At 46.5% G+C, this 25,905-nt stretch overlaps 1 protein-coding gene across 1 annotated transcript in view; it reads right to left on the bottom strand.

The window, feature by feature from the left end:
• The window catches only part of LNX2 (ligand of numb-protein X 2), a 163,012-nt gene that overhangs the window by 56,229 nt on the left and 80,878 nt on the right, over positions 1-25,905 (bottom strand). The window contains exons 5-7 of the mRNA XM_086933463.1: positions 25,722-25,865; positions 13,785-13,962; positions 12,319-12,547 (exon numbers count right to left, since the gene is read on the bottom strand). Coding sequence (XP_086789589.1) covers positions 12,319-12,547; positions 13,785-13,962; positions 25,722-25,865 — 551 coding nt within the window. The remainder of the gene's footprint in view (positions 1-12,318; positions 12,548-13,784; positions 13,963-25,721; positions 25,866-25,905) is intronic.

Below are 25,905 nucleotides of genomic sequence, written 5' to 3'. Positions count from 1 at the left end.
CCGAAAGGACCAACCCCCTGCTCTAAGCCGCTTCACCCGGGTAACCGTGGCAAGAAAATGCTCGGCCGAGCGCAGCTGGCGTGTAGGTACATAGGGGATCAGAAAATTAGACAAAATCTCAGGAGAAGACCTTTTCAAAATGTTAAAGGTCAGACAAGGTGCCTTAAAATCAAGCCTTCGAGGCACAGGCAGCCAGTGCAGGCGCCGCAGGGCACCCGTCGCAGAGCACGTTTTAGGGAGCCGCAAAAGGACTCGGGAAGCTGCATTCTGGACCCTTAAAAGGTGCGTGACTTCCACCTTATTGGCTCCCAATAAAAGTGAATTAGCATAAACCAGCCTGGACAAGATAGTTGCTTGGACTATTAGCTGGCGGGTGGGATGATCAAAGAAACCAAGCAAAGGACGTAAGCCTCGGAGGAGACCGAAGCAGGAGCCAGCAATCTTCTTGGTATGCTCTTGGAAATCCAGCTTGGTGTCAAACTAGACCCCTAAGTTTTTCACAGCCGACTTAGGGGTGGGGGCACAACCCATAGAATCCGGCCACCAATGTTTGCTCCATAGTCCCTTGCATTCCCCACCAATAGCACCTCTGATTTGTTCGCATTGAGTTGCAAGCAGTTAGTGGTCATCCACTGCGCAACCGCTGCAAGGCCAGCCTGAAGCTGCGCGGCACCCCGAGTGTGGTCTTCAGAGAGGGCCACCATCAGCTGTGTATCATCAGCGTACAAAATCACAGTCAGACCATGGTCTCTTGCTACCGCAGTCAGAGGTTGCACATATAGGTTAAACAGGACCAGGCTTAAAGCCGAGCCCTGAGGAACTCCCTGCTTGATGGCATGAGCATGGGAGAGGAAGGGGGGGGCCGCGACCTGAAATGATCTGTCAGATAGAAAAGTGCGGAACCACTCCAGGGCCGGACCTACCACCCCCACCTCTTCCAAGCGGCGCAAGAGGATCTTATGGAAGACTGTGTTGAACGCTGCGCTGAGGTTGAGCAGGATGAAAGCGGCAGTCTGTCCCTCATCCAAGATGGTACGAAGATGTTCACACACTGCTACAAGTGCGGTCTCTGTGCTATGGCCCGGGCGGAACCCATTCTGGGAGCGATCTAAGGCGCCAATATTGCTCAGGTGACCAGAAAGAGTGTTGTTGGCGTAAGCTTCAGCAATTTTTGCGACCCAGGGTAGCAGAGATATGGGACGAAAGTTTTCTGGCTTAGCAGGGTCCAGAGTTGGTTTTTTCAGCAAGGGGACCACCCTCGCAGTTTTCCAAGGTATGGGCACTACTGCTGTAGAGAAAGAAGAGTTTATGATCTGGCATATAGGTGACAATAGCACAGGTAGAGCGTCCCTAAATTGGACGGGTTTCATAGGATCGATAGGGGAGCCGGATTTGACCCTCTTACTTAAAGTAAGGAATTCGTCGTGGGACATAGGAGGGATAGCAGCTAGGGTAGTAGTGGGACGAAGAATAGCAGTGGGAGCAAGGTCCGTAGGGGCAGTTACAAAGGATTTATAGATGGTCTCAACCTTTTGAACAAAGAAAATGGCTAGATCCTCGCATTGCCGCTCAGACGTGATACATGCCGTAGCGGGATCTTTCCTGGTTTTAAAATCATGGAGTATTTTAAAGATGCTTTTGACATGATTATTGCTGGCCTTAATCTCATTGGTGAGAAAGGCCGAGCGGACCTGGTGTATAGTCTTGTGATAGTGTTTGATCGCTTCCTGATAAAGCTTTTTTGCCCCTGGGTCATATGCCTTTCTCCAAGCGCGTTCTAGCTTTTTACAGAAACTGCGTAAAGCAGCCAAGGAGTCATCAAACCAGGGATTAGTTTCGAACAACGGCCCTTCAACCATTTGGCTGGAATCAGCGAGTCTAGAGCCTGGAGTATCCAGACACAAAATGTGTTATAAGCTTGCTCAGGGTCAGTGTCAAAAATAGGGTGGGAAGATGTCAGAGTGGAACAAAGATCATTTATGTTAAGTTTGTGCCAGCACCGTCTAAGAGTGGCCTTGAGGTTAGCTCTAGGTATGACCGTGGAGAGCGGGACAAAGAAACACATCCAACACATCGGGCTAGGTGTCCCCACCCTAAGAGAAGGGATGTTGGAGAACACCTGATCGGGTAAATGCCTGGCTGAGTGGGTGGGACCCACTACCGACCGTTTTAATTGGCAGGCGGCGAAATCAGCAAGCAAGCTGCTGATTTCGGGGTCATTGGGGTGGACAAAATGCAGATTAAGGTCCCCAATGAGGCAGAAATTCGACGCCTTTAGCGCCAGTGAACCAGCGGCATCGATAATGGCTGACTTGAAGTCATCGATGGCCCCAGGGGGGGGCGGTACACTAGTAGGCCATAGATGGATGAGTGGGCATTAAAGGAGATGGCAAAGCGGGCGAATTCGCACCCAGCCACCTCCTCCTTAACAAAGGTGCAGCTATAGCAGGTTTTAAACATCACTGCTATACACCCGCCTCTTGACTCCCTATTAAGGGTTAGAATACTGAGCCCCAGAGGAAGGGCGAGCCCAGGTTCGGCCACTGAGGCATCTGTCAGCCAAGTTTCGGGGATAAAGAGCACATCAGGCGACTCATCCTCAATAAGGTCGTAGACTTCCATATCATGTTTTACCAATGAGTGAACATTCAGAAGTAACATTTTCATGGTAGGTCTGGAAGGGGTGGTGGACCCAGATCAAAGTGATGCCCAGTGAGTGCACTACTGAGAATGAGAAAGTGCACTCTCAAGCCACAAGGGTAACGCCTCTGCCACAAAGCTAGAACAAAATCAAGCAAAAAAATGGAAAAGGAACAACAGGAAAAACCAACACATCAACTGAATTGGGGACTGTGGGAGCTTTGTTGCACACTCCCAAACACAGTCCCCTCTGATGGATTTCATTGAGGGCAATAAGGTATTGAGCTGCAAAAAGGACTAGGTGCTTGGGGGCCCATTAGGATCACGGGCAGATCGCCACCGCCCGCATGACGGTGGCGATCCACCTGTGAACCGACCCCACCCGCCCGCTACCTATTTTCCTCCGCCATATTACTATGGCGGGGGGGACCGCAGCGGATGGAAAGACCGTCTGCCGCCGGCGGAAAAGGGTTTAATATGGTGGCGGTGTCTGTTAGACACTGCTAGCCATATTACCATGGGTGCGGTAACAGGCCTTTACGTGGCAAAGGCATGCAGGAATAGACTGCAAGGGCCTGTTGCAGGCCCCCAGGGACTCTGGGGAGTGGGGTTGCACATGGAGGGTACCTATGGTACCCCCCTGCAGTACCATGCACAACATGGCAGGTACCGTGTGGTGCCTGCCATGTTGTGCATGGAAGTGCACAACATGCCTTCCTGGCATTGTGGCGGGCGGTGCTGAGTGCACTGCCCGCCACAATGACAGGAATGCAGGATGCGCCTGCCACTGTGGCGGGTGCATCCTAATTACCCCCACGGGACCCCCGCCCTTATGGCGGGTGGTCCCGTTTCCCGAGAAGATGGCGGGCTGACTTTGGTGTGTGTGCTTGTTTACATCATATTTGGTCGTTCAGCAATGGCGTTTATAGCTGGAAAGTCAAACCTCAAGCGAATCAAATATGCATTATTACAGGGGATGTCAGAGCTTTTAAAGTACCTCTGTCTTCTGCTATTATTGCAGTCATGTTTCTCCTGTACAAAATGATTGAACCATTTGTGTCTCACCTTATTGCTTCTCGTTTAATACGGTGGACTCTATTTCTTCAAATTTCTCTCGTCTGGACACTTTCTTGCTTTTTCCACATTCATCGGTGAAGTGTTTCTGTGCGTCATCATTGCTTAACATGAATTATCTTCAAAGGAGCCAGGCTAAGTCTTCCTTATCAAGGTCTGCCTGTCCCTCAGTGCCCATGGCAAAAGTAGTCCTCCTAATGTGGTTGCTGATGCGATATACTTCCTCATGTTCACTACTGTAAACCAGCAGTTTCATATAGTGCCAACACCACCCGAAGGTATTGGAGTACTTTACATTAGCACCAGTTACTTTACATACGGAGTCATTAATTTTTGTAGGCCCAGCAAGATTAGGTGATTTGCCCAAAAACAAGGGTGTTAAGCCGATGCCAAAACTCAAATACACATTTTTTTTCCTAGAGTTTTCCATAGCGGGAACATGACCCAAAGGTATTAGAGCACCAGTTGCGGTACAGACAGACACATACATTTTTTGTTCATTTTTTTGCTGGGCACAGGGAGATTAAGTGGTTTGCCCAGAATAACAGGATGTTGAGTGTCCCTGCCGAAAATCGAACCCGGTTCCCCGGAGTCGAGGTCGACCGCTCTAGTCGTAAGGCCACATACTCTGCCCATTACGAGCTCTATAGTTGACAGCTCCGGCCTTTATGCCACATCCTCTCCCTAAAGAACGCCATATCATCTCCCTAGCCTTGGCCTCAGTTCCACATTTTCTGTTTACGGTCAAATCACTTAAACTCTCGGTTTCTAAATACCAGTAGGTTTCACCTGTGCGAAATCTATTGTTTTTAGGTCTCAGCTATACAGTGCATGCACTGTCTCGAAGAGATGTGTTGTGTTCTATCTGTGGGCTTACAGGCCACCCATCTTCTACCATTAGTAAACTTCAGCTCCACTCTCATATTATGTGAGGCCTCTTCTTGTGTTAGGCCCTCCCATTGTGCATGGACCAAGTATATGTCTCTTTACACTGCTCCTGGTTTGCGCATCTATTTGTTTTTATTTTCAAACTCTCCATAGGAAACTTGTGTTTTCAGGCCGTCTCCCTTGTACACATAAAAACATGCCACTAAAATGTATGCCTGTGTACATAAACAAAGGCATTTCTTAAAAAGTTGTCAGAACACAAACAGCAATTGCTTATTATAATTTTTTTGCACAATCTGATGGTATTCGAGCTCCCGCTCTGTCCTCTATCTAGTGCAAACATCAGCCAATGGTATTGGAGCACTTTAAATGATCACCCGTTACATTCCACAATGACACATTCATTTTTGTTGCTGATCCTGCTTCAATTAAGGTATTTTTTTTACCCCTTCATTGTTGCTTCCTCCCCATCCCCTTCTGCTTCCCTGCTTGACCCGTCTCCCCACTATCTCCCCTTTTACTGCTGCTTTTTTTTTCCTGCACAAGCTGATTGGATTGGAGTCTTGTTACATCCTTCATCTTGCCTTAGTTTCCCTTGTACCCAAACAAACATACCACTAAAATTCAGGCACATGTACATTAACAAAGGCACTTTTCAAAAAGTTGTTAAAACATGAAAAGCATTTGTTTATTTTTTTGCATGATCCGATGGGACTGGAGCGCTCACTCTGTCCTCCATCTCGCCATAACGCGCACACGAGCTGATGGTATTGGAGTCCTTTATGTGCTCACCAGTTACATTCCATAATGACACATTAACTTTCGTCGTTGATCCTGCTTCAGTTAAGGTATTTTCCCCCTTTGATTGTTGCTTCCTCCCACTCTCTCCTGTCACTGCTTGCCCATCTCCCCATCCCCTCCTATTTCCCAGCTTGACCTGTCTCCCCACTACCTCCCCGTCGCTGCTGCTTTAATTTTTTTTTACAATCCAGTGGTATTGGAGCCTTCTTCCGTCCTCCATCTAGCCATAGTGCTAACACTAGCCGATGGTATAGGAGCACTTTAAGTGCTTACCAGTTACTTTACACAATGAGACATTCATTTTCATATGTCTAATGTCGCAATAATTAAAGCGACTCCACACAGGGTGTTGTCTGCTCGGAAACGTGTACGTGTGAAAGTTGGTACTGTCTGGCGTACGGTCAGAGTTAGTTAATAAATAGCCCAATGGACTGGGCGTGGCCAATAATTAGGGTGACCACAAGAGTGAGCACTGTGTCTTGGTGGTTATTGCCCTCTCCACCCCAGCCCTGCTGACAACACTACACTGGCGACAAGGGGGGCCCACTCTTTCGTCGCATGTCTCCCCTTCATATCACATGCCTGGCCACTCACCCCGTGATCCTGGCCATGCTGGTTGCCCACCCGCTGTATCGGCTGAGGCCCCAGACGACGTCCGGCTGAGTTGCAGCTGGCCGCATGCTGCCACCTGCTGATGCTGTTGCACTTCGCTGTCCGGGCAGTGCTCCCTTCCAGCATCCTCCCCACGGTGCTCCAGCATACAGCCTCGTCCCTGTGAACAGGTTGCCGCAACACTGGCCCAGGAACCTCCTGGCTAGGACCGACCTCATTGGCGTGCACCTGCAAGAGGGCCATTCAATAAGTGGCCCCGCCGCATTAGACCGAGGAGAGCCCCTGCCTCAGGCCCTCTGCCAGCATCCCTGCATGCCATCAGGAATTCGCTCTGGAGCCCGGAGAGCCAGGTGGGCCTGCAGAGCAGGTAACAGTGGTAGCAGTCTCTCTCTCACAATGCCAGCAGCGCGACCTAGTGTCCATGGTGTAACACCACCATAATTGGATGTTCTAAAGACTCAGTAAACTTGCCACCAAGCCATCAGCAGTGCTGCTACAGATGCAGTGCAGATGGACTGGAGTGACAGCAAAGATACAGCCAACACAGCAGGTTATATACACCTCAAGTAGCTCACTTAACCAGACAATAGGAAAAAACAGAGAATTACCTGAAATTGACTATTTCACAGTCTGAGAGACACTGTACCTGAGTGCATCATTTCTGGGACACACCAAGCATCACTGCCAGGGCGCAGCGCTCACCCCAGTCCTTTTCTGAGCCCTTCAGCCATGGTGCCTCCGACCACGCTGTGGGGCTGACAATTGTTCCCTGCAGGAGCACCCCCTGTCTCCCAGAATCTGCGCTGGTGGCGTCTCTTACCACCTGAAGTGCCTTGAAGGGTGTCCATCACGCGGCATTCATGACATTGATTCCAGCTCTCAAGCCCTTCACCATCACTGAGCCTCCCCCCTCACAAGCTGCCCGCTGGAAGTCCTGGTTTTAAGGATGCTTGGAAAACTCTTTTGATGCTGTTGAAAGTCGGTGATGGAAGCAGGTCCCCCACAGAACTACGCATCACTGAGAGATGCCATCAATGCCCATTTTGAACGGTAAGCTAATTCCGATTATGAGAACTTCCTCCTGCCCCAAGCTAGGCAGCTTCCAGAGGAATCCATAGATGTTTTCCTTAGTCGGCTGAGAGAACGAGCCAGTACCTGTACCCTCCAGGACGAGGACATCCAGAGATGTGCATCTTTCAAACTTTTGGAAAGAATCCTCCGGTAGCCTAACATGTCGATGAGGGACATATTGAATTTAGGCCCCTCAAAGTAGCCCTTAAAAGCTCGGACTGCCCACTTTGTCTCACTCAGTTAAAGTGGAACCTGTCAATGCCAGTTAAAAAAAGGAGCACACTGACAAACGAGAGCACGCACAACACCTGCCGAGCGTGCCAGACAAGGGTCACAGTCTCACCCTCATGGATGGTGTGGTGGTCCACTCTATCATGCTGGCACCTGCCCCACAAATGGGAAGGCCTGCAGTGCATGTGGCGGAGGTCTCTCGATCATCACAAGGATGACAATCCAACACCTCATGTAAAGCCATCCGCACAGTAGAGCCACTTCTGGACATCCTGTCAGAGGAAGATATGGATAATGACAATGCAACTAGCGTCCACGTGGTCAGGACACTTGGGGCCCTCATAGCAAACTGTTAGTCTGCTCCTATTTGCCAGGTAGAAGTGCCGAAGCAAACTGTTCCAGCCCTTATAGACGCTGGGGCGTTGTTCAATCTTATGGCTGAAGGTGTCTACCATACCCTGCCAGACCCTCCATTGCTCCGGCATACTAATATACAGGTTTATGCTTTTGGCAACCTCTCACTACTGCAACTCCGCTGCGTGTTCCATGCAGACCTTACCCACGAATCGACCCAACCAAGGGCAAAGGTGTACGTGTTGCACGAGGGGTCTGGATTCCTCCTCAGCTGTTGCACTGCCCAGGACCTCAACCTCATATAGTTTGCATTCAGCATGCATGAGCATGGTCTAAGCCACCTTCTACAAAATTTCACACCATTGTTTGAAGGGATTGGCTGCCTCACTGGTCCAGCTATTTGACTTCACATTGATGAATCTGTAGCTCCCGTCTCCCTCAGACATCACCGGATAGCCTCTCAACTCTGGCCCAAGTGGAAGCTGAGCTGAAACTCTTGGAGAAGGCAGGCATCAGAGCGAGTGAAGGGCCCCACCTCATGGGTATCCTCGATCGTAGTGTCAAAGAAGCCCAAGCAGCCGGACGCCTTCCGGATTTGGGTGGATATGAGGATCTCAAACCTGGCAATAAAGTGCGAAAGACATCTGATGCCAACCATAGACGACATCATTGGAGAGTTGTCAGGCTCAAAGTGGTTTTCGAAAATGGACCTAAGGTCCGGCTACAATCAAATCATGCTGCATCCAGAATCTCACTTCTTCACCCTCTTTTTAACACATGCTGGCCTATGGAGATACACCAGACTCAACTTTGGCTTCTCCAGCACATTTGAGGTGTTCAAGAACATCGTAAAGACTGTCTAACAGGGTCTACCCGGTGCGCTGAACGTGAGCAATTTCATCCTTGTTCACTCATTCACACTCTAGGTACACCTGACCCACCTCCATGCATTTTTGGAGAGGTTAGCAAAGCATGGTTGAAGCTGCATTGAGAATAGTGTGATTTCCTGCAAACAGACATCAGTTTCTTCGGGTACCACTTTTCGGACAACAGCATCGGCCTGACCTGGAGAAAGATAAGGACATACAGGATGCTCCAGCTCACTCCTTGGCGTCAGGAATCTGCAGTTTCCTCAGGAGGGTGACGTACTGTTGGCGCTCCATGAAAAATCTATTGCATGTCACTGGGCCCCTTCGAGAGCTCTCCAAAGCATTCAGCCCATGGGTGTGGGGGCCAAACAGGAAGAAGCATTCCAACATATGAAGGCCGCTCTGTCTGAGGACACCACCCTGGCATATTTCAATCTACTGAAAGAGTCTGGGAGCAATGTTCGCCCGAAGACAAGAATGCAGTGAGAGGGCCCCAATAGTGTATGCCAGCCTCACACTCACCCCGCGGAGCAGCGCTATACCCAAATCGAGCGGGAAGCGATCTCCATCCTTTGGGGCTGCCAGTATTTCTACATATACCTGTACGAGCATGGGTTCTCCGTCGTCATGGACCACAAGCTATTGGTCTCCGCGTTTCAGGGACCCTCGTCATGTCCTGCTCCCAGGATCGAAAAGTGGATCCTACAACTGCAGGAATTCCAATTCACTGTAAGTTACCAACCAGGCACTTTGTTCAAACATGCCCAGCCAGCCACACTCCAAGAGGCAGACAAAGCCAAGGAGACAGAAGAGAACAGCAGGTTTGTTTTTTGGCTTTTTATACCCTGATAAATATCGGTCCCTTTAACACAGTTTTCTGCGTTAAAGGGGTGGGCAATGGGTGCTGCTGGGGCATTCCCAGTAACAAGAGAAATCGTGACTCGGAGGCTGTGCCAAAATCTTATGCCTCCCCAGGGGAGGCATAAGGGAGGTATAACGAGGAGAAATATCTTTATTTCTCCTTGTTTTTCCTTTCTCTGTGTGCTGCATTCTGCAGCACACATAGAAAGAGGAAAAAGCCTCTTGTGATTATTTTTGTACAGGAAAGTTTCCCTTCCTGTACAAAAATAATCATCCCCGCAACACAGACACGCTTGCACCTTGGTGAAAAGGTGCCTGCGTTGGCGCAGGAAGCCCATTGTGCGCCGGAGTAGGGGAAAAGGACAGGAATGCATCATATCTGCCCTTTTCTTTTGACGTAGGGCAGCGCAGTAGGAAGGCCTGCTGCGATGCCTACAGCAAAATCTCATAAATGAGGCCCTAAAAGTGTAGGTCAATTTGCTGCGGTACACTTTATAACCTACCCTACAATCAAAGTGCCCATGGAGTTAGAATATTAATTACATACTTCATTAAGGTCAATGGCCGGTCCTCCTAATAATAGGTATGTTATGTTGTGTGTGTGAGCACTATAATTTCAGGGTTAGGGACGTGGCTCATAAAGACTGGCCATTGACCATAATGAAGTGTGTATTTACTAATCTAATTCCATACACGCTTTGATAGTAGGGTAGGTTATAAAGCGGACCGAGGCAAATATAATGGCACTTTTGTATTTTTTATAAACTTGCTTCAAAAATACCTAAACTAACCTCATACCGCACCAGTGCTCACACAGACAGTGTTTGTCTGGTTCAGTTAGGGTTTACCCATGGTATGAGGCCTAATCCAGTCCTCACTGCATGGGTTATGCATTATTACATTCCCACACACACACATACACACGCACAACAGACACACACTCTTGTGACGTGGCTTTGCAAAGCCATTTGCAGATGAGAGAGCTCTAATGTGTCTGACTCCTAATACGACTATCCAAACAAGCATAAAGCATAGGGAGGATTTAGAGACACCTGATAGTTTTCATCTTCCTGAAAAAGTCATATTTTCTTTTTGGGCTGTAGAAAATTCACTGTGTAGCCTCAATATTTTACGGAACACAAAATGGTGCCCAACATGGCGCTTGGCGTCTGAGGTTTCCTGCAGAATAGGTTACGCCAACAAAAAATGATATACACAAAAGCTACATCCAGATCATTTAAGATCGTCCTCAGAATTAAGAATTGAGGTTTATTAGGTACATAATTACAAATGATATACTAATATTGTTATTTGAGTCTTTCTAAGCAATGGTTGGAGAGGCAGAGAAGCTAAAATAAATACCAGACATTTACTTGATATACACTCCCACCCAGGCGGCGCCTGGTGCGGCTGCACCGGTCGCACAGCATCAGCTCTGCTCTGCTTACGAGTTTTTTGTAGTAGGTAGGAGAGAGGGTGCTGTGCCAATAGTACTTATGCATAAATCGTTCAAAATCATGTTTTCCTTTAACAATCACTCTCTTTCAGACCTAGCACTGTTTCTTTTCTATTTTGTATCCATTTACATGCTTTCAAATGATTTATTTCCCAAAATATTATATTTTCTTTCAATATTTCTTACAATATTACTTAATAGTAAAAATATCTCATTGTTACCACATATTTCTTTGTATTTTAATGTTTTTCACATTTTTCACTAAAATCTGCGTTTGTGGGGAACAGACAGCTCATGAAGGAGGCAAAGCTTATTGATGAGCGGATGAGACGACATGGAGGAGAGATGCAGAGAGAGGGCTTTACTGTCCATCTTAGGTCCACATTCTAAACCTTAATTACCACAGTGATCTACAGTACACTACTGAAGGCAAACTCAGTGCTATCAAGAAAAAAAAACAGGTTTCGCTCAAAATAGAAAAGAAACAGCCAAACAAACATGATTAGATCCTATACCAACCTCATCGAACCCTCAAATGACAAATCGTAGAGGCAAAGTAATTGGGTGTCCAATGTCTTAAACTCTGGAATGGACCACAGACTAAGGCCAGAGCCCAATCACCTCTTGGCCCAAAAACTGCTGAAGAATGAACTCAGACAGACCTTCATCTGATGTGTGGTGTCAACAAGTGCCCTGATGGAGTGAGACTAGAGCTGAGATGCTGCTCCTCAAATTCGATTGGACTGTACCTCCTCCCCTTAAGATATATTAGTAGTAGTAGTAGTAGTAGTAGTACTTTATTCGATAAGAAATTTCATCGTAAAAGTATACAATTTATACAGTACATTAAAAAGATAAAAGTCAGGAACCCACCAATCCTTATGTACATACAGCATTTCATCATAAAAGTATACAGTTTGTCCAAACATTAAAAGGATAAAAGACAGGAACCCATCGATCCTTATGTACATACAGCATTGCATATTACCCAAATTCTAAAATCAATAAGGATATATTGAAATTGACTCCTGTTTATTGCCAGGTTCTTTAGCAACACCGAGGTTGCATAGTCACCAATTTATATGTAAATATATACTATGAAGAACGCTGTGTTGTTCATTGCCTGCCCCCACGTTAAAAGTAAAAATCTGAATCCAAACGCCTTAACATAAAAGCATGTGTTCACGGGAAAGTAGAAATATTAGACAGTGCTTCTGTACATCAAGAGTCTCAATGCTAATACTAATTATTTTCACTTCTGAACTCAGGAGTCAATATGACCACCAACAGAGCAAAACAAATCAATATCTACAAGAACTGAGAACGGGCAACAATTTTAATAGGAGCGAAATGGCTTATTTACAAGCCCCTTGAGCCACCGGTGCATCACTTTTTCCCATATTCAAAGTGACACACCAGCGGCACAAGTGGCTTGTAAATAAGCCCCTAAGTTTGACTTACCTTGGAAGGCCCAGCCACATGACCCACGACGGTGACCAGGTGGCATCGCATTCATTTTCGTTAATTGTGTTAATCTCTTCGGTAACTGGGGTCGGTTCTTCAACAATTTCCACCTCCAATATTTTCAGATTAACAACAGACAAGGCAGCACTGGCTTTGAGAGCACGCACTGCCTCGCTGTGACTCAGACTGGTGAGGTCCATGCCATTGATGTTCAAAAGCACATCACCTGAGAAGGGACAAATAACAATGCAGTTGAAAGGCAGATATCCACAGTCGCGCTTTGTGGCACTATTTTCATTTAAATCTTCAAAATTGCATATCTCTGGTTCTACTGAGTGTATTTTAGTCATTTTGATCTTAAATTATTGATTACATTTTACTCTACTGTTTTAAATTGGTGTGGAATTATTTTTGTATTTGGTTTTCACTTTATTACTGTTTGAAGTGCTGCAGAAATAGTACCAGAGGGTTAAGCATGGGTTAATTTAGGGTTTGGCAGTGACTTCACCCTGACAAGGATTGTGTTTTTTGCTTGAGTAGCGATTCACCCCCGTCAACCAGTAACCCAATTTTTAGGTCGAGCATTTGAGACCTTTTGTATATAATTTAGTATATACTTATATGTGTATGTACTTTGTGGACTCTGAAGATCAGCCCTAGGACTTGTCTGCTTCCACTTAGGAAATTTTTTTCTGTTCAACTGCCTTTATTTAACTGTCTTGATAGAAAGCGGCCAGTAGAGGTCAGTAAAATCCCGGAATTGCCTTCTGCTGAGGGACTTTCTTTTTTAAAATTTTTCTGGCAACTGTCTCTATTTAACTTTCTTGATAGAAAACGACCAACAGAGGTCAGTAAAATACAAGAATCACTTTAGCATTCTCTAGATTCGAGTCCATAGAAATTGTCTCCCAGGAGCAGTTGTAGACAATAATATTTTTTTCAAATCTTATATTTTCAGTGATATGACCACCGAAGGCCCTGATTTTATATTAAAAACAGAGCTATGCACTATACCATATACCGCTGAAAGGCAATATTTCTCTCCATGTGTTCCCATACCTGGCGTGTCGCGCAGTTTGGTGCTTACTTTCCCTCCATGTTAAAGAACAGTACATGTTTCAGCATACAGGCTAATGTGCTGCACAGCTAAAAACATATAAAGTCCCAAAGGCGAGACCAATTGCATTGCAAATGCTTGTTTACAAGGGGCATGGCTAGTGACTTTAATATTCCACCTGTGTTGCAATACGTGTAACATCTATCAGGGTTTGTTATCGATTCCACATTATTTCTGACAAATAAAATTGCATTTACTGTTTGATCCACAAATGTTGGGTGTGTGCTGCTACCACAGAAATGGGGTACTACCCATAAATTACACACAGAACAACCATGTAGTCAGGCACAAAGAAAAGATCAGCATCACCTTTGCAAGAACCAACTGTGCGAAATGACGTCCTTACCCCGTTTGATTCTGCTGTCTCTCCCGAGACAGCCATGAGGCTGCACGCTAGTAACGAAGATGGGCAGCTCGCCGCTCTTACTTCCTCTTCCTCCTGCCACAGTCATTCCAAGGGATTCCTGGAGCTCCTTCTTGACAATAATCTGTTTTTCGTGGCATATAACACATCTAGAGAGATCCTATAGCAAGGCATTACGGAAAATGGTTAACTGCAGAATACTACGAAGGACATCCAAGAGAAATGTGAATCACCTTTTTTGTACCATGCTATATACCACTATGAAAAGATGAAAAAGTGAAGACATTAATCCCTATATCAGTAGATAAGAAACACAAAATGAGAATCAGTGTCCACCCATGAGTGTCAGAGTCATCTTTTATTGCTTTCTGTCAGACACGAGTGATGGAAGTACTGATGCTTTATAGAGCAGAACTTTGGAATGTTGGAATGTTGGAAGCACCACTTAAGGCAAAGGAGCAGCTGAGGGCAGTTAATGGCGGGAACAGGCCTTCAGCGGCAACAATATTTATCTTTCTGTATCTCCCTTTCTAATTTAGAAAATTCTACCCTCAGCAGATGGCATGTTCTAATAGCATTCCAGCCCTTCTGCCTTGAGATACACTGATTGTTAAAGGTTGTTAAAGGCCCTCGTCCTCGTTATAGGCCCCCACCTGAGACCAGGCCTGTAGCCTAAGCTCAGAGCCCTTAAAACCAGTACAGCCATCTACCATGTTGTGGAACACATGAATAGGTAAATCTCAAATAAGCTGCCCAAACTTCACAGTCAGTAGGCATCTGATATCTAGTTGACAACCAAAAGAAGGAGGCTGGTAGCTTATGGTGTTGTCTACCACAGGGGACACGACTTCCAAATACAGCAAAAGATCTAAGCTTGACTTCTACTGTACTTTGCCTCCTGGAGGTCTATTCTTCCTAGTAGAATTACTTTCACACTTAAGGGACAGGGAAAGTTGAAGTGGGATAAAAATGATCAGAAACAATCCTAATGAGTGCCCTTCAACCACACAGTATTGTTTGTATGAAAAGACACAAATTACCAACAGAGGCATGAGATCATGACAGGATATGTATAAAAAGAGTAATCTGTTAATTTTGAGCCCAAGGTTAGTGCTCCCAAGTGAGGCCAAAATGGAAGGTGATGCACACCACAAACTACCTGGTAATGGACCCTAGAACATAGAGTATTCATATTAATCTTTCACTAATGGAAGCAAAATGACAATGGAAAACAACTGTGATCAAGACTGTTTGAAATACAACACAATAGGGAACACATGAAGCCTGCATGGTGGAAAATAGAGTAAGGATATAACAGTTCTCTACTCACACTATTCACCCCCACACCTCATGACCAACACAGAGATACTTGAGTTGAAGTGACTTGTAAGCAGCAGGTACCTAGTGCATAAGCATACATTTCATATTTGTACCCGTGCCCAGCATTACTCCATGGTCCCTTTCCCCTATTTAAAAACAAACATAAAAAGGTGTTCACTCTCTTGTCACTGAGCTTGTCAAAGTCGACTTGAGTCTTTTTTAATCCGATAATTCAGCAGAACCATAGCGTCATGTGATTACAACAAGTACTTATGTCTTTTTGCAAGAAAACACTGTCCACCAATGTTCTTCTACTCTGTCTCCTGAATGATTTGTCAGTCTCGCCTGCACAACACATGTACTGTACTGTGAGATGCATTGTTTACAATTCAGTGGACTTACCACCCGCCCGCAGCATACCATTGGTTGCTTTCATTATCTCACTCACATTTGAAATCTTTCGATTGCTTAGCTCCTGTGGACTTCCCTTCCTTTCTTGTGGTAGCCCCTCCCTGGAGCATGGACCAAGTGCATATGTTGTTCCTTGTCTTTGCTCTTCCTCATATTTTTGAAACACACTATTTTTTTAAATTATATAAGTGTTTCAGTATTAATCCAGGATGTGCAATGTGTTTTCCTACTTTTAGCGGGGATACAGCTTTTTATTTATGTTGTTTTTACTCTATCTGCTATCTCTATTTACTTACAACCATGACTGTACTACTTTACGTCACTCCACTCTACGCAACTCAACACCACTCAAATCCATGCCACACTGCTCTGTGCCACTCTCAGCTACTCCAGTCTACGCTACGCCCCTCCACGCTACTTCCTATTGACAAGTTATTACCCATTCAACCCATGGTATTTTAGGGGTTATTACATCAATGCGTCATTATATATGATTTCCAAAGTTTTTCCTATCCTTCTTCGGTGCATACTGTACCTGAAGTTATTGTACTTACACATGTGATCTACTTCCAGTAGGTGGAATCATAAACCCAATCCTGGTACAAATGGAAATGTCACCGCCAGACTGGTGGATAGCCCTAGTTAATGCACAAAGGATGTACTTACATCTCTTTTCCCAAACTATAGGGAGCCATTGAACTTCCATTATTGCATCTACATTACATTTCTCAGGGCAACTTTGGTTCTTTTCATTTAGATTCCTACTGATTTTAGGCCTTCCTCTGCCCATCCATCACAGTCCTATATTTCTCCTAGTGCGAGCGTAGCTAACTGGAATATGGAGTTTCATTAATTGCTTTTCTAGGTACTCGTGTATCGCCATTCACATATAACTATCCGCCTCTCACAATCATCTCCTCATATATTCTGTTCTGCTGGCTGTTGCTTGTCACCATACGGGACAATTCCCTTCAGAACTACTAAAACAGGATCCTGGTGGCTCACCTGTACGCTTATGAGTACAGGATACCTCTAACCCCAACCTCAATGCTTTGTTGGCACCCCAAATGACCTCCTTCTTGAGGGATTCCCTAATTACCACCCTCCAACAGTGCCCCTCGTCTCTCCATCACCTTCTCTCACATTTATTTAATATATTTTATTGCACTACTCATCCCAATCAGAATGCTTTATGTCACACACACATATTATATACAGACAGCAAATCCTACAAGTGGTAAATTAAGTTATAGAAAACGTTACAAATCACAATGAGAGCTACAACGTGCTGGGTGCCGGGACAGTGGACTAATAAATCTACTATAAGGAGCCGTGTGCAACCTCATGGTCACAGGTTCAAATCCTGGCAGGTCCACTCAGCCTTTCATCCTTCTGAGGTCAATAGAATGACCACCATTGTGTTGGAAAGCAAGGTTGACTCTTCACTCCGGCGCAGAGGGCACCTCTTCTTCGTTTCTGCCCGCCCTTCCTGTCCCAATGCCCCAGGAGTCTCTCAGGTCCTCTGTATCTCGGCATGGTAGTGGATCATCTGCTGAAAGTCTTTTTTTACTGCTCATTGGGACCCAGGGGATGCTGTTGTCCTCCATTTGGAGCTACACACCAGCATCTTTCCTAGAGGAATTTAGCCCTCGGGCCCACCTTCCCATCCCAGAGGCAGCCCCCAAGCAGCAGATGCAAGGAGGATAGAGCCCCATCTTCACTGATCAACAACTTTAAAGGAGAGGGGTGGCCTTCTTTAGGGCAACACATGACGGACAAAATTAAAGCAAACAGTAGGGCAGAACAATAGCAAGTCTAGCAGGGCCATATTTGGGAGCGCTTTCATGCCCTATGAAGACTCATAGCACTGTGACGCTGGGGTAAGGGAGGTGTTGGTGTACATATCTGATGGATCTGCTTCGACACACACATACTAGTTACAAAATATACCATTGGCAGCCCTGCCAAGGGCCACGCATCAGGCGTTACACTAACACATTTTACTGTGGTGGTCTGCATCACCGCACTGAAATGCAAAGAAGCACAAAGTGACACAGCTATCAAGCCATAGTGCTGCGAATTCACAAATGCTGACTGAAATTGCAGATGGACTAGCAGCACACCATGACATGCGTGCTCCACCCGGCAGGCTTGGGGGCTGGCTGAGCTAGCTACAATGTAACAATAGGAGTCCTGTGTCCTGGCATTACATATGGTGATTCTGACTGATGTCAGGAGGGGTAGTGGTCAATAGCTACTACCAAGATATCAGTCGACTCAGGTTGTGAATGACACATACTTTATTAGGCGCTGTGGGACGTTCTGCTGCTAACTACTGCAGTTTTAATAAAGTTGTAGGAGGCTGGTAATCATCCTGCGGACCGACTCACACAGTCCCGACCCCACTGGTGCGGCCACGGCTGGGGTGCTGCTGAGAGTCATGTGTCACTCTCCAGTTATAGGGGGCTGCATCCGGCACAGCCCATGGCCTGCCTGTTGCCATGCCCTGGCGTCGCTCCCCTCGTAGAAGTAATTGAAACTCAGTATCATAGAAGACTGAGCAAGTATTGGCAGCAAGGGATCCTAGATACTGCACCACTATGTGTGTTTGATATCTTTAACAAGGGTAAGTATTCCGACAGACTTCTAACAATTGCCCACCTACAGAAGATAGCTACCAATGATAGCTTTTCATATTCCAAAATATAAACATATAGACAGGCAACTTATAACAAAAAACACAAGTCAGCACATTGTTGTGTTCATAGCGAATACTTGATACAAGCGGACCTTTTCTTTGCCTATATTGATTCTTTTATTCAGCATCTTCTTATTTATGACCAACAATTCAGTTCAACCAACGCCTTTCACCCAACATTTGGGCTTCTTCAGGGCCAGAAACAAAATATGATGTTTCTAGAAATCCATAACTTCTCCCATTTGATTTCATGTTGGAGTGTTAACTCACTTGCAGTAAGACTCCGTTAACTGAATCTTAAATTATTCCATAAAATATGTAAGTCGAATATGTACAAACCTTTGAATACACCGCTTGCCCGCATTGCATCATGTGCCGAACATGGGCTTGTGGACAAAATAATAAGATTATTTGACTTTGGACTATATATTCGACTTACATATTTATTTTAAAGTTTTATAGAGCGCGAACCAGACCCGTGAGGGTATCAGAGCGCTTTACAGTATTAAGGGTGGTGTACAGCGCAAAGGGAAGGGAGGGATCAATTGGGCAAAAAAGGGGATACATAATGCTAGGAAACAAGTAGTCAAATTCCCAGCTACATGTGGAAAGGAAATTGCAACAGGTAGATACATTGTACAGGAAAGTACATAGTCTCAACTCTTGGGGGAATGCTCACTATCCATTGAAGGATAATAATGTAACGTGTTCGTTAGGCGAGGTATTTACCCATTAAGAAGGTTTTTGTCTCCTTCTTAAAATTTGCCAAGGACGGAAGTCTTCTGATGGCAGGTGGGAGAGAGTTCCAAATTCTTGGCGCAGCCCAGTGAAGGCCCGGTTGGAGGTTTTCTTTTTCTGGAAGCGTGCAGGTTGCAGTAGGTCTTTGGCAGAGCCGGAGTTTCTGGGTCCACCTGATACCACGAGTTTTTGTGCCAGAATTAAAGGGGAGTTGTTATACAGAGCTTTGTGAGTAATGCAGGCCAGTTTAAATTGGATTCTGCCCTCTACGGGAAGCCAGTTCAGCGCTTTAAGGTGGGGAGAGATGTGGTCGAATTTCTTTGAGCCGGTTCGTAGTCTGGCAGCGGTGTTGAGACAGGCTTTCAATGGGGCCAGAGATTTTTTGGGTAGCCCTGCAAGGGTAGATTATCGATACTCTAATCTAGAATTGACTAGTGCCTGTACTGCCAATATAAGGTCGGAAACATCGAGGAAGTGTTTTAGGTTTCTTAGGTAGTTCAGGTGGAATCTAGCCGTTTTGTGGTTTCCGTGCTGTGGTCTGATCTGAACCCGGATTGGAAGTCATCTAACAAGTGATATTTGTTGATGTGTAGGCTCAGTTGCTGTTGTACACATTTTTTCAGAACTTTGGCTAGGAGTGGGATGTTAGAAATGGGTCTATAGTTCTCAGCGGAAGCAGGGTCCAGCTGTTTTTTTTAGGATGAGGACAACTTGGCAAGCCTTGGAATAATTGGAGATTCTGATAACGGAGTCTAACTGCAAGTGAGGTAACAACGCGGGCGTGGAATCATTTGTGTAGTCTGGAAAAATTGTAATTGCATGGTTTTGTTAATGGGGTTCCCAGTCTTTTATACATGTTGTAGGATGTTGTCTCTGTCATGGTATTTTGGGCAAATGGCCATTAAGGGCACTTGGTGGGTACCTAAGGGTGGAAGTTGTCCCAAGTGCTCCGTGTCCTAGCTCGATGGAGAAGAAAGCAAACATTGACTTAATATTTAATGTTTGTAGTATAGATTCTTCAAAGGAGACTTCAGATGAGGGTCTCTGTCTGCTCCATAGTGCGCAGAAATTTCAAGCCCTGCACATCCTCCAAACTTTCCTCCAACTGGAGAATCTGTGTAGTCAGCATCTTGACAGTATCCTGTATGTCTAATTGTAGAGACTTTGCTTCTCGCTACATTGCATGGACTTTTTCTGCACTTTTTCTCATAGCCATTCACAGTATATTGGCTCCTACAGAGGCTGTACTGTTCTTTGATTCGAGTGCCAACCTGCAGCTTTGAAATAACAGCATAATGTTCACCAGCAATGGGTCTGTCTTTGACTATACCTGGACTCTTTCAGATTTCTACTGGTCTGTTGACTTTCTTTGGGACCACCTCCTTCTTTCTCCGGCAGAGCACAGAGAGTCCACCTCCCCCCATTCCGATCCGAAGCCTCCGATACTATCTGTACCCCAGGGCTCATCCCTCAGCCCGACACTGTTCAACATTTACATGGCCCGGCTCACACGCATCGCCCGACAGCACGACCTCAACATACTCTCCTATGCTGATGACACTCAACTGATCCTCTCCCTCACCAAGTATATTGGCTCCTACAGAGGCTGTACTATTCTTTGATTCGAGTGCCAACCTGCAGCTTTGAAATAACAGCATAATGTTCACCAGCAATGGATCTGTCTTTGACTATCCCTGGACTCTTTCAGATTTCTATTGGTCTATTGAGTTTCTTTGGGTTCTGAGGTATATTGTATGATTATTTGCTGCTCTGAACAGGTTTTCTGGTGTGCTTTTTGAGGCGTTTTAAATTGGCAACTAATCACTCCTCTTCATCACATCACCTTTGTGGCACTGTATCAGTTGTCATGTATCCTGGTGCTGATTCTGGGAAGCACGTACTACATGCAGCCACTGCTGCTGTGTGCTTCTTCAAGGAATAAACCAGTCTATTAAGCATCTCCCTATTATTCAGAGGGGAAGAAGAACGACCTGGGGAGTCAATACTGCTTTTCTTAAGAATCATAGCTCCTCCTTACCATCTCTCTGCCTATCCTGTTTTAACATGTCCCACCTGCATCCATGTTCACAGAACGCTGCCACATGTGCAGAATACATAGCAGTGGCAGGTGGTACAGAACGGGGTGGCGCCCTCATCGCAGCCACAACAACATCAGGACCCTGCTGGACAACGGCGAGACCGCAGCCTTCATCCTGCTGGACCTCTCCGCCGCCTTCGACGCCGTCTGCCACTGCACTCTACGCACACGCCTCCATGATGCAGGGATCGGATACAAGGCCCTGGAATAGACCACTTCCTTCTTTCTCCGGCAGAGCACAGAGAGTCCACCTCCCCCCATTCCGATCCGAAGCCTCCGATATTATCTGTACCCCAGGGCTCATCCCTCCGCCCGACACTGTTCCACATTTACATGGCCCGGCTCACACGCATCGCCCGACAGCACAACCTCAACATACTCTCCTATGCTGATGACACTCAACTGATCCTCACCCTCACCAAGGACTCCTTCACTGCCAAACCCAACCTCCACGAAGGCATGAAGGCCATCGCCGGTTGGATGAAGAGGAGCCGACTAAAGCTGAACACCGACAAGACAGAGGTCCTCATCTTCAGCTCCAACCCATCAGCCTGGGACGACTCCTGGTGGCCGACGGCACCGGTGGCGGCCCGACACCCACTCACCACGCACGCAACCTGGAAGTCATCCTTGACTCAACGCTCTCCATGACCAAGCAAGTCAACGCCTTCTCCTCCTCCTGCTTCAACACCATCTGCATGCTCCGCAGGATCTACAGGTGGATCCTGACAGATACAAGAAGAACAGTCACTCAGGCCTCGTCAGCAGCAGACTCGACTACGGAAACGCCCTCTACAAAGGAGCCCCGGCCAAGCTCATCAAACGACTACAAAGCATTAAAAACGCCTCTGCATGCCTCATCCTCGACGTACAGCCACATCACCCCCCACCTGAGAAACCTGCACTGGCTCCCAATCGACAGGAGACTCTCCCTCAAACTCCTCATCCACGCACACAAGGCACTCCACAAGACCAGCCCAGCCTACCTCAACAGACAACTTCTCTTCAACGTCCCCAACCGCCAGCTCTGCTATGCCGACCTCTCCCTCGCCACCATCCCGCGCATCCCAAAAACAACCACCGGCGGCAGATCCTTCTCCCACCTCGCCGCCAAGACCTAGAACACCCTTCCACTTAGCCTGCGACAGACCCAAGACCTGCTGACCTTCAGGAGGCTACTCAAAACCTGGATGTTCGACCAGTAGAGGCACCCCCTCCCCCCGCCCCCCCCCCCCTCCCCAGCGCCTTGAGACCCTCGCGGGTAAGTAGTGCGCTCTACAAATTCTGTGATTTAATTGATTGACAGGGGGTGAAAAATGAATATAACACTTTGGTCACGGATTACGAAAAAAATACTCCTACTTGGCGACCTCACTTATTGGTGCAACGATGACTCTGGCAGTCCCCATGCCATTAGATTAATGGAACTCCTCTCTAACCTCAATTTTAGCCACCATATCTCCTCTGCTACACATATCAAAGGCCACATTCTGGACCAGGTATGGACCACTAACCTCACAGTCTCCACACCCACTATATCTCCCTGTATTTGGTCCGATCACCATTTAATTAACTGCACCATTTCTTTCCCTACCAGTAGCAAGCCCCGGCGTCCAAAGGGGGTCTTATCAGAAAATGGAGCACCTTTGATTAACAAGTTTTTTTGGACAGCTTAGCCAGCTACACCCCTGCAGACAATCTGGATGTGGATTTGGCTGAAGCCAACATTTCGGCCTGGCTAATAGCAGCAAGCGATTTACATACCCCACTCAAAAAACGTAAAAGTGCACGGTGCTCTGAAGCCCAGAAATAGTTCTCCCAAGATCTTAGGGCTCAAAAATTAGACATCCGCCAAAAAGAGCGGAAATGGAGACGGCCTATGACCCGGATGCTAACCTACTATATCTGGCAGCCCGTACAGACTATAAAAAAGCCATCATTTTAGCTAAAGCCGCCTACTTCTCGAAAAAAATCGAGAAATCGAATAATAAATCAAACAACATCTTTCCTATAGTCAACGAGCTATCCAATACTTAAAGAATCCTCCCTAAACCGGTGGCTACCCAACATCTGTGCGACTCCCTCAACAAATATTTCCTAGACAAGATCGCCACCAATAAAGCTAGCATCCCAGTCGCCGGTCCTAGGAGAGATTCCCCGGCCATGATATTCAGCACCCACACCCTTGATCTCTTCCCACCCATAGATGCTCATTCTCTACAGGCCCGATTGGCATGGGTAAAGTCCAGTTCTCCCAGGGACTGCTGTCCCCCGCACATCTTAAAGGACACTTTCTCGGTCCTTTTGCCTCCTATCCTGACCTTCCATAACGAATCCTTGTCTCAGGGCAGAGAACCCAGAGCCTTTAAGGAGGCAGTTGTTGTCCCCCTCCTGAAAAAAACGGGAGCAGACCCCTTAAACCCCTCAAACTACAGGCCCATCTCCCTTCTCCCCTATTTGACTAAAGTTCTTGAAGCGCACGTAACCACTCATCTTTCCAACTTCATAGAGCAGTCCAATTACCTAGACCCCCATCAAGCTGGGTATCGCCCTGCCCACTCAACCGAGACGGTCATCACTGCAGTCATGGATGCCCTCCGTGGAAATGCAGATAAAGGAATCCCACAGGCCCTGGTCCTCCTGGACCTTTCGGCCGCGTTTGGCACGGTCGATCATACCATCTTATTGGACCGTGTCAAACAGGCCGGCATCTGCGACTCGGCCTATAGTTGGATCAGGTCCTTCCTTAGCGACCGCACTCAAGCGGTCCGTCTAGCCCCTTTCACTGCTCCAAAACTACCTACATCCTGTGGGGCCCCTCAGGGATCCTCATTGTCCCCCTTATTGTTTAATTTGTATTTGTTTCCTTTGATCAAGTCCCTGAAGGAATTCAAGGCCATTACGTTCAACTATGCCAATGATCTTCAACTGATCTTCACAATAGACACCTCCCCTGAATCCATCCGCGAGTTCCAGGGCACTATGCTTCATATCCGCCAATGGATGGATTTTAACCCCCTGAAGTTGAATACCGGCAAAACTGAGCTAGTCCTGAACGGCAATAGTCAAACATTCAGGGGCACACACTATTGGCCTCCAGAACTCTGCCCTCCACCTATTCCATATCCCTTGGTAAAAAGCCTAGGGGTGATCATTGACAAGGATCTTTCCCTAAAAACCCAAGTAGGCACGGTTGTGTCCTCCTGCTTTTTCAAGCTCCGTAAGATCAGGAAGAATAGTCGGATGCTAACCCAATCGGCCCTGATCCAAGTGGTGATAGCCCTGGCACTATCGCACTTGGACTATGCCAACTCCATCTATATAGGCCTTTCACTCTTCCTCAGCAAACGTCTCCAACTGGTCCAAAATCAGGCGGCCAGATTGATCCATCAGCAACCGCGCTGGCAATCAGCCAGGCCCCTGCTAAAAAAACTTCACTGGCTGCCTATCCCTCAGCGAGTTGCTTTGAAGACGGCATGTATCATTTTTAAGTCCCTCCGCGGCTGCAGTCCCCAGTTCATTAACAACCTTCTACCTAGGTACACCCTAGGTACACCCCCTCACGCAACCTCCGCTCCGCCAACCTCCATCTCCTGGCCACCCCCTCCTTCAAACTTCAACGCCAGGGCGGATGCAGGTTTACGACTCTGGCCCCCACACTTTGGAACTCCCTTCCATTGGAAATTCGGTCCTGTAACAATCTCCTAAACTTCAGGAGACTGCTCAAAACTTGGCTATTCACAAAGTCTCATCTGTAACTTCTGTTGGCCCCGGCACATGCTAGACTCAGCACCATGAAACCTCTTGGTGTACGTGCACTCTATAAGAAATTGTTAACATAACATAAAATAACATAACCTTTGCATGGCCACCATCTCTCCTTCATCGTCTCTCCTGTGCTTCTCTTTCTGACTCCAGGAAGCAGGAAGCCAATCACAACGCTGCTGTCATCAGCATGAGGATGACTAGTCTGAGCAGTCTGGTTCAGTGCCCAGACAGGGAGTGGGAGCCTGCGCTTGTTCTCCACTCAGGCTGTGCAATAGAGCCAGGTGAAGAACATGGTAAGTGAGCATGACTGTTTGGCCGGCCCAAGACGGCCGGCCAAATTGTCATGCACGCTTAAGTGCACATATTTCCTGTTCCCCCTGCTCTGACAAACCATCCCCAGAATGCCCTAAACTGATTCGCTCTGAAAAATAAAACGATAATAACAATGCGTTATTATGATATTATTTTTCCTTTTTTGCACTGCTGAAAAGCAGTGGGGCGACACTCATTTTCCTTAGGGGAGGAACCGCCGCTGATACATTGGCTTGTGGAACTAATCATTTACAGTACTCTGTGAGTGCTACACTACTGCACTCTTACATACACTGGGTAGGTGGGATACCCAAGTGAGATCTACAGCCCCAGATCAGTTGCAGAACCTCTTTCTTGTGAATTTGTTAGCAATATCCTGTCCTCATTTACTTGATGTAATTCAGATTTTATAAAATAAACATTTTCTTTTTATCTCTATCATGGTACTATACAAACAAAAGCTAATTCTAGTAAGTTGAAAGTATTTTTTTCTACTAACTGAATGCATCTGTAGAGTAAACAAATGTTGACGCTTGCCTTGATATGAATCCTCATATTTGAAAGTCATGCTCACCTTGTGGGAGCCATGTCTGAGATGGTATAGTTGTGAATGATGGTGGTACTGGAAGCTGTTAGGTGTCGCTGTGTCTCTGATGATGGTGATCATCTGCTGCTTCAATGGACGGGATAATGTGAAATTAACAACATCGCCACTAACCTGGTGAAATAAAATACGTAAAGATATCAAATTTATGTTA

This window comes from Lissotriton vulgaris, chromosome 8 (assembly GCF_964263255.1).
Source record: "Lissotriton vulgaris chromosome 8, aLisVul1.2, whole genome shotgun sequence".
In the NCBI taxonomy this organism is placed as follows: domain Eukaryota; kingdom Metazoa; phylum Chordata; class Amphibia; order Caudata; family Salamandridae; genus Lissotriton; species Lissotriton vulgaris.
Note: the sequence above shows the minus strand (reverse complement) of the source record. Positions and strands in the feature narration are given on the sequence as shown.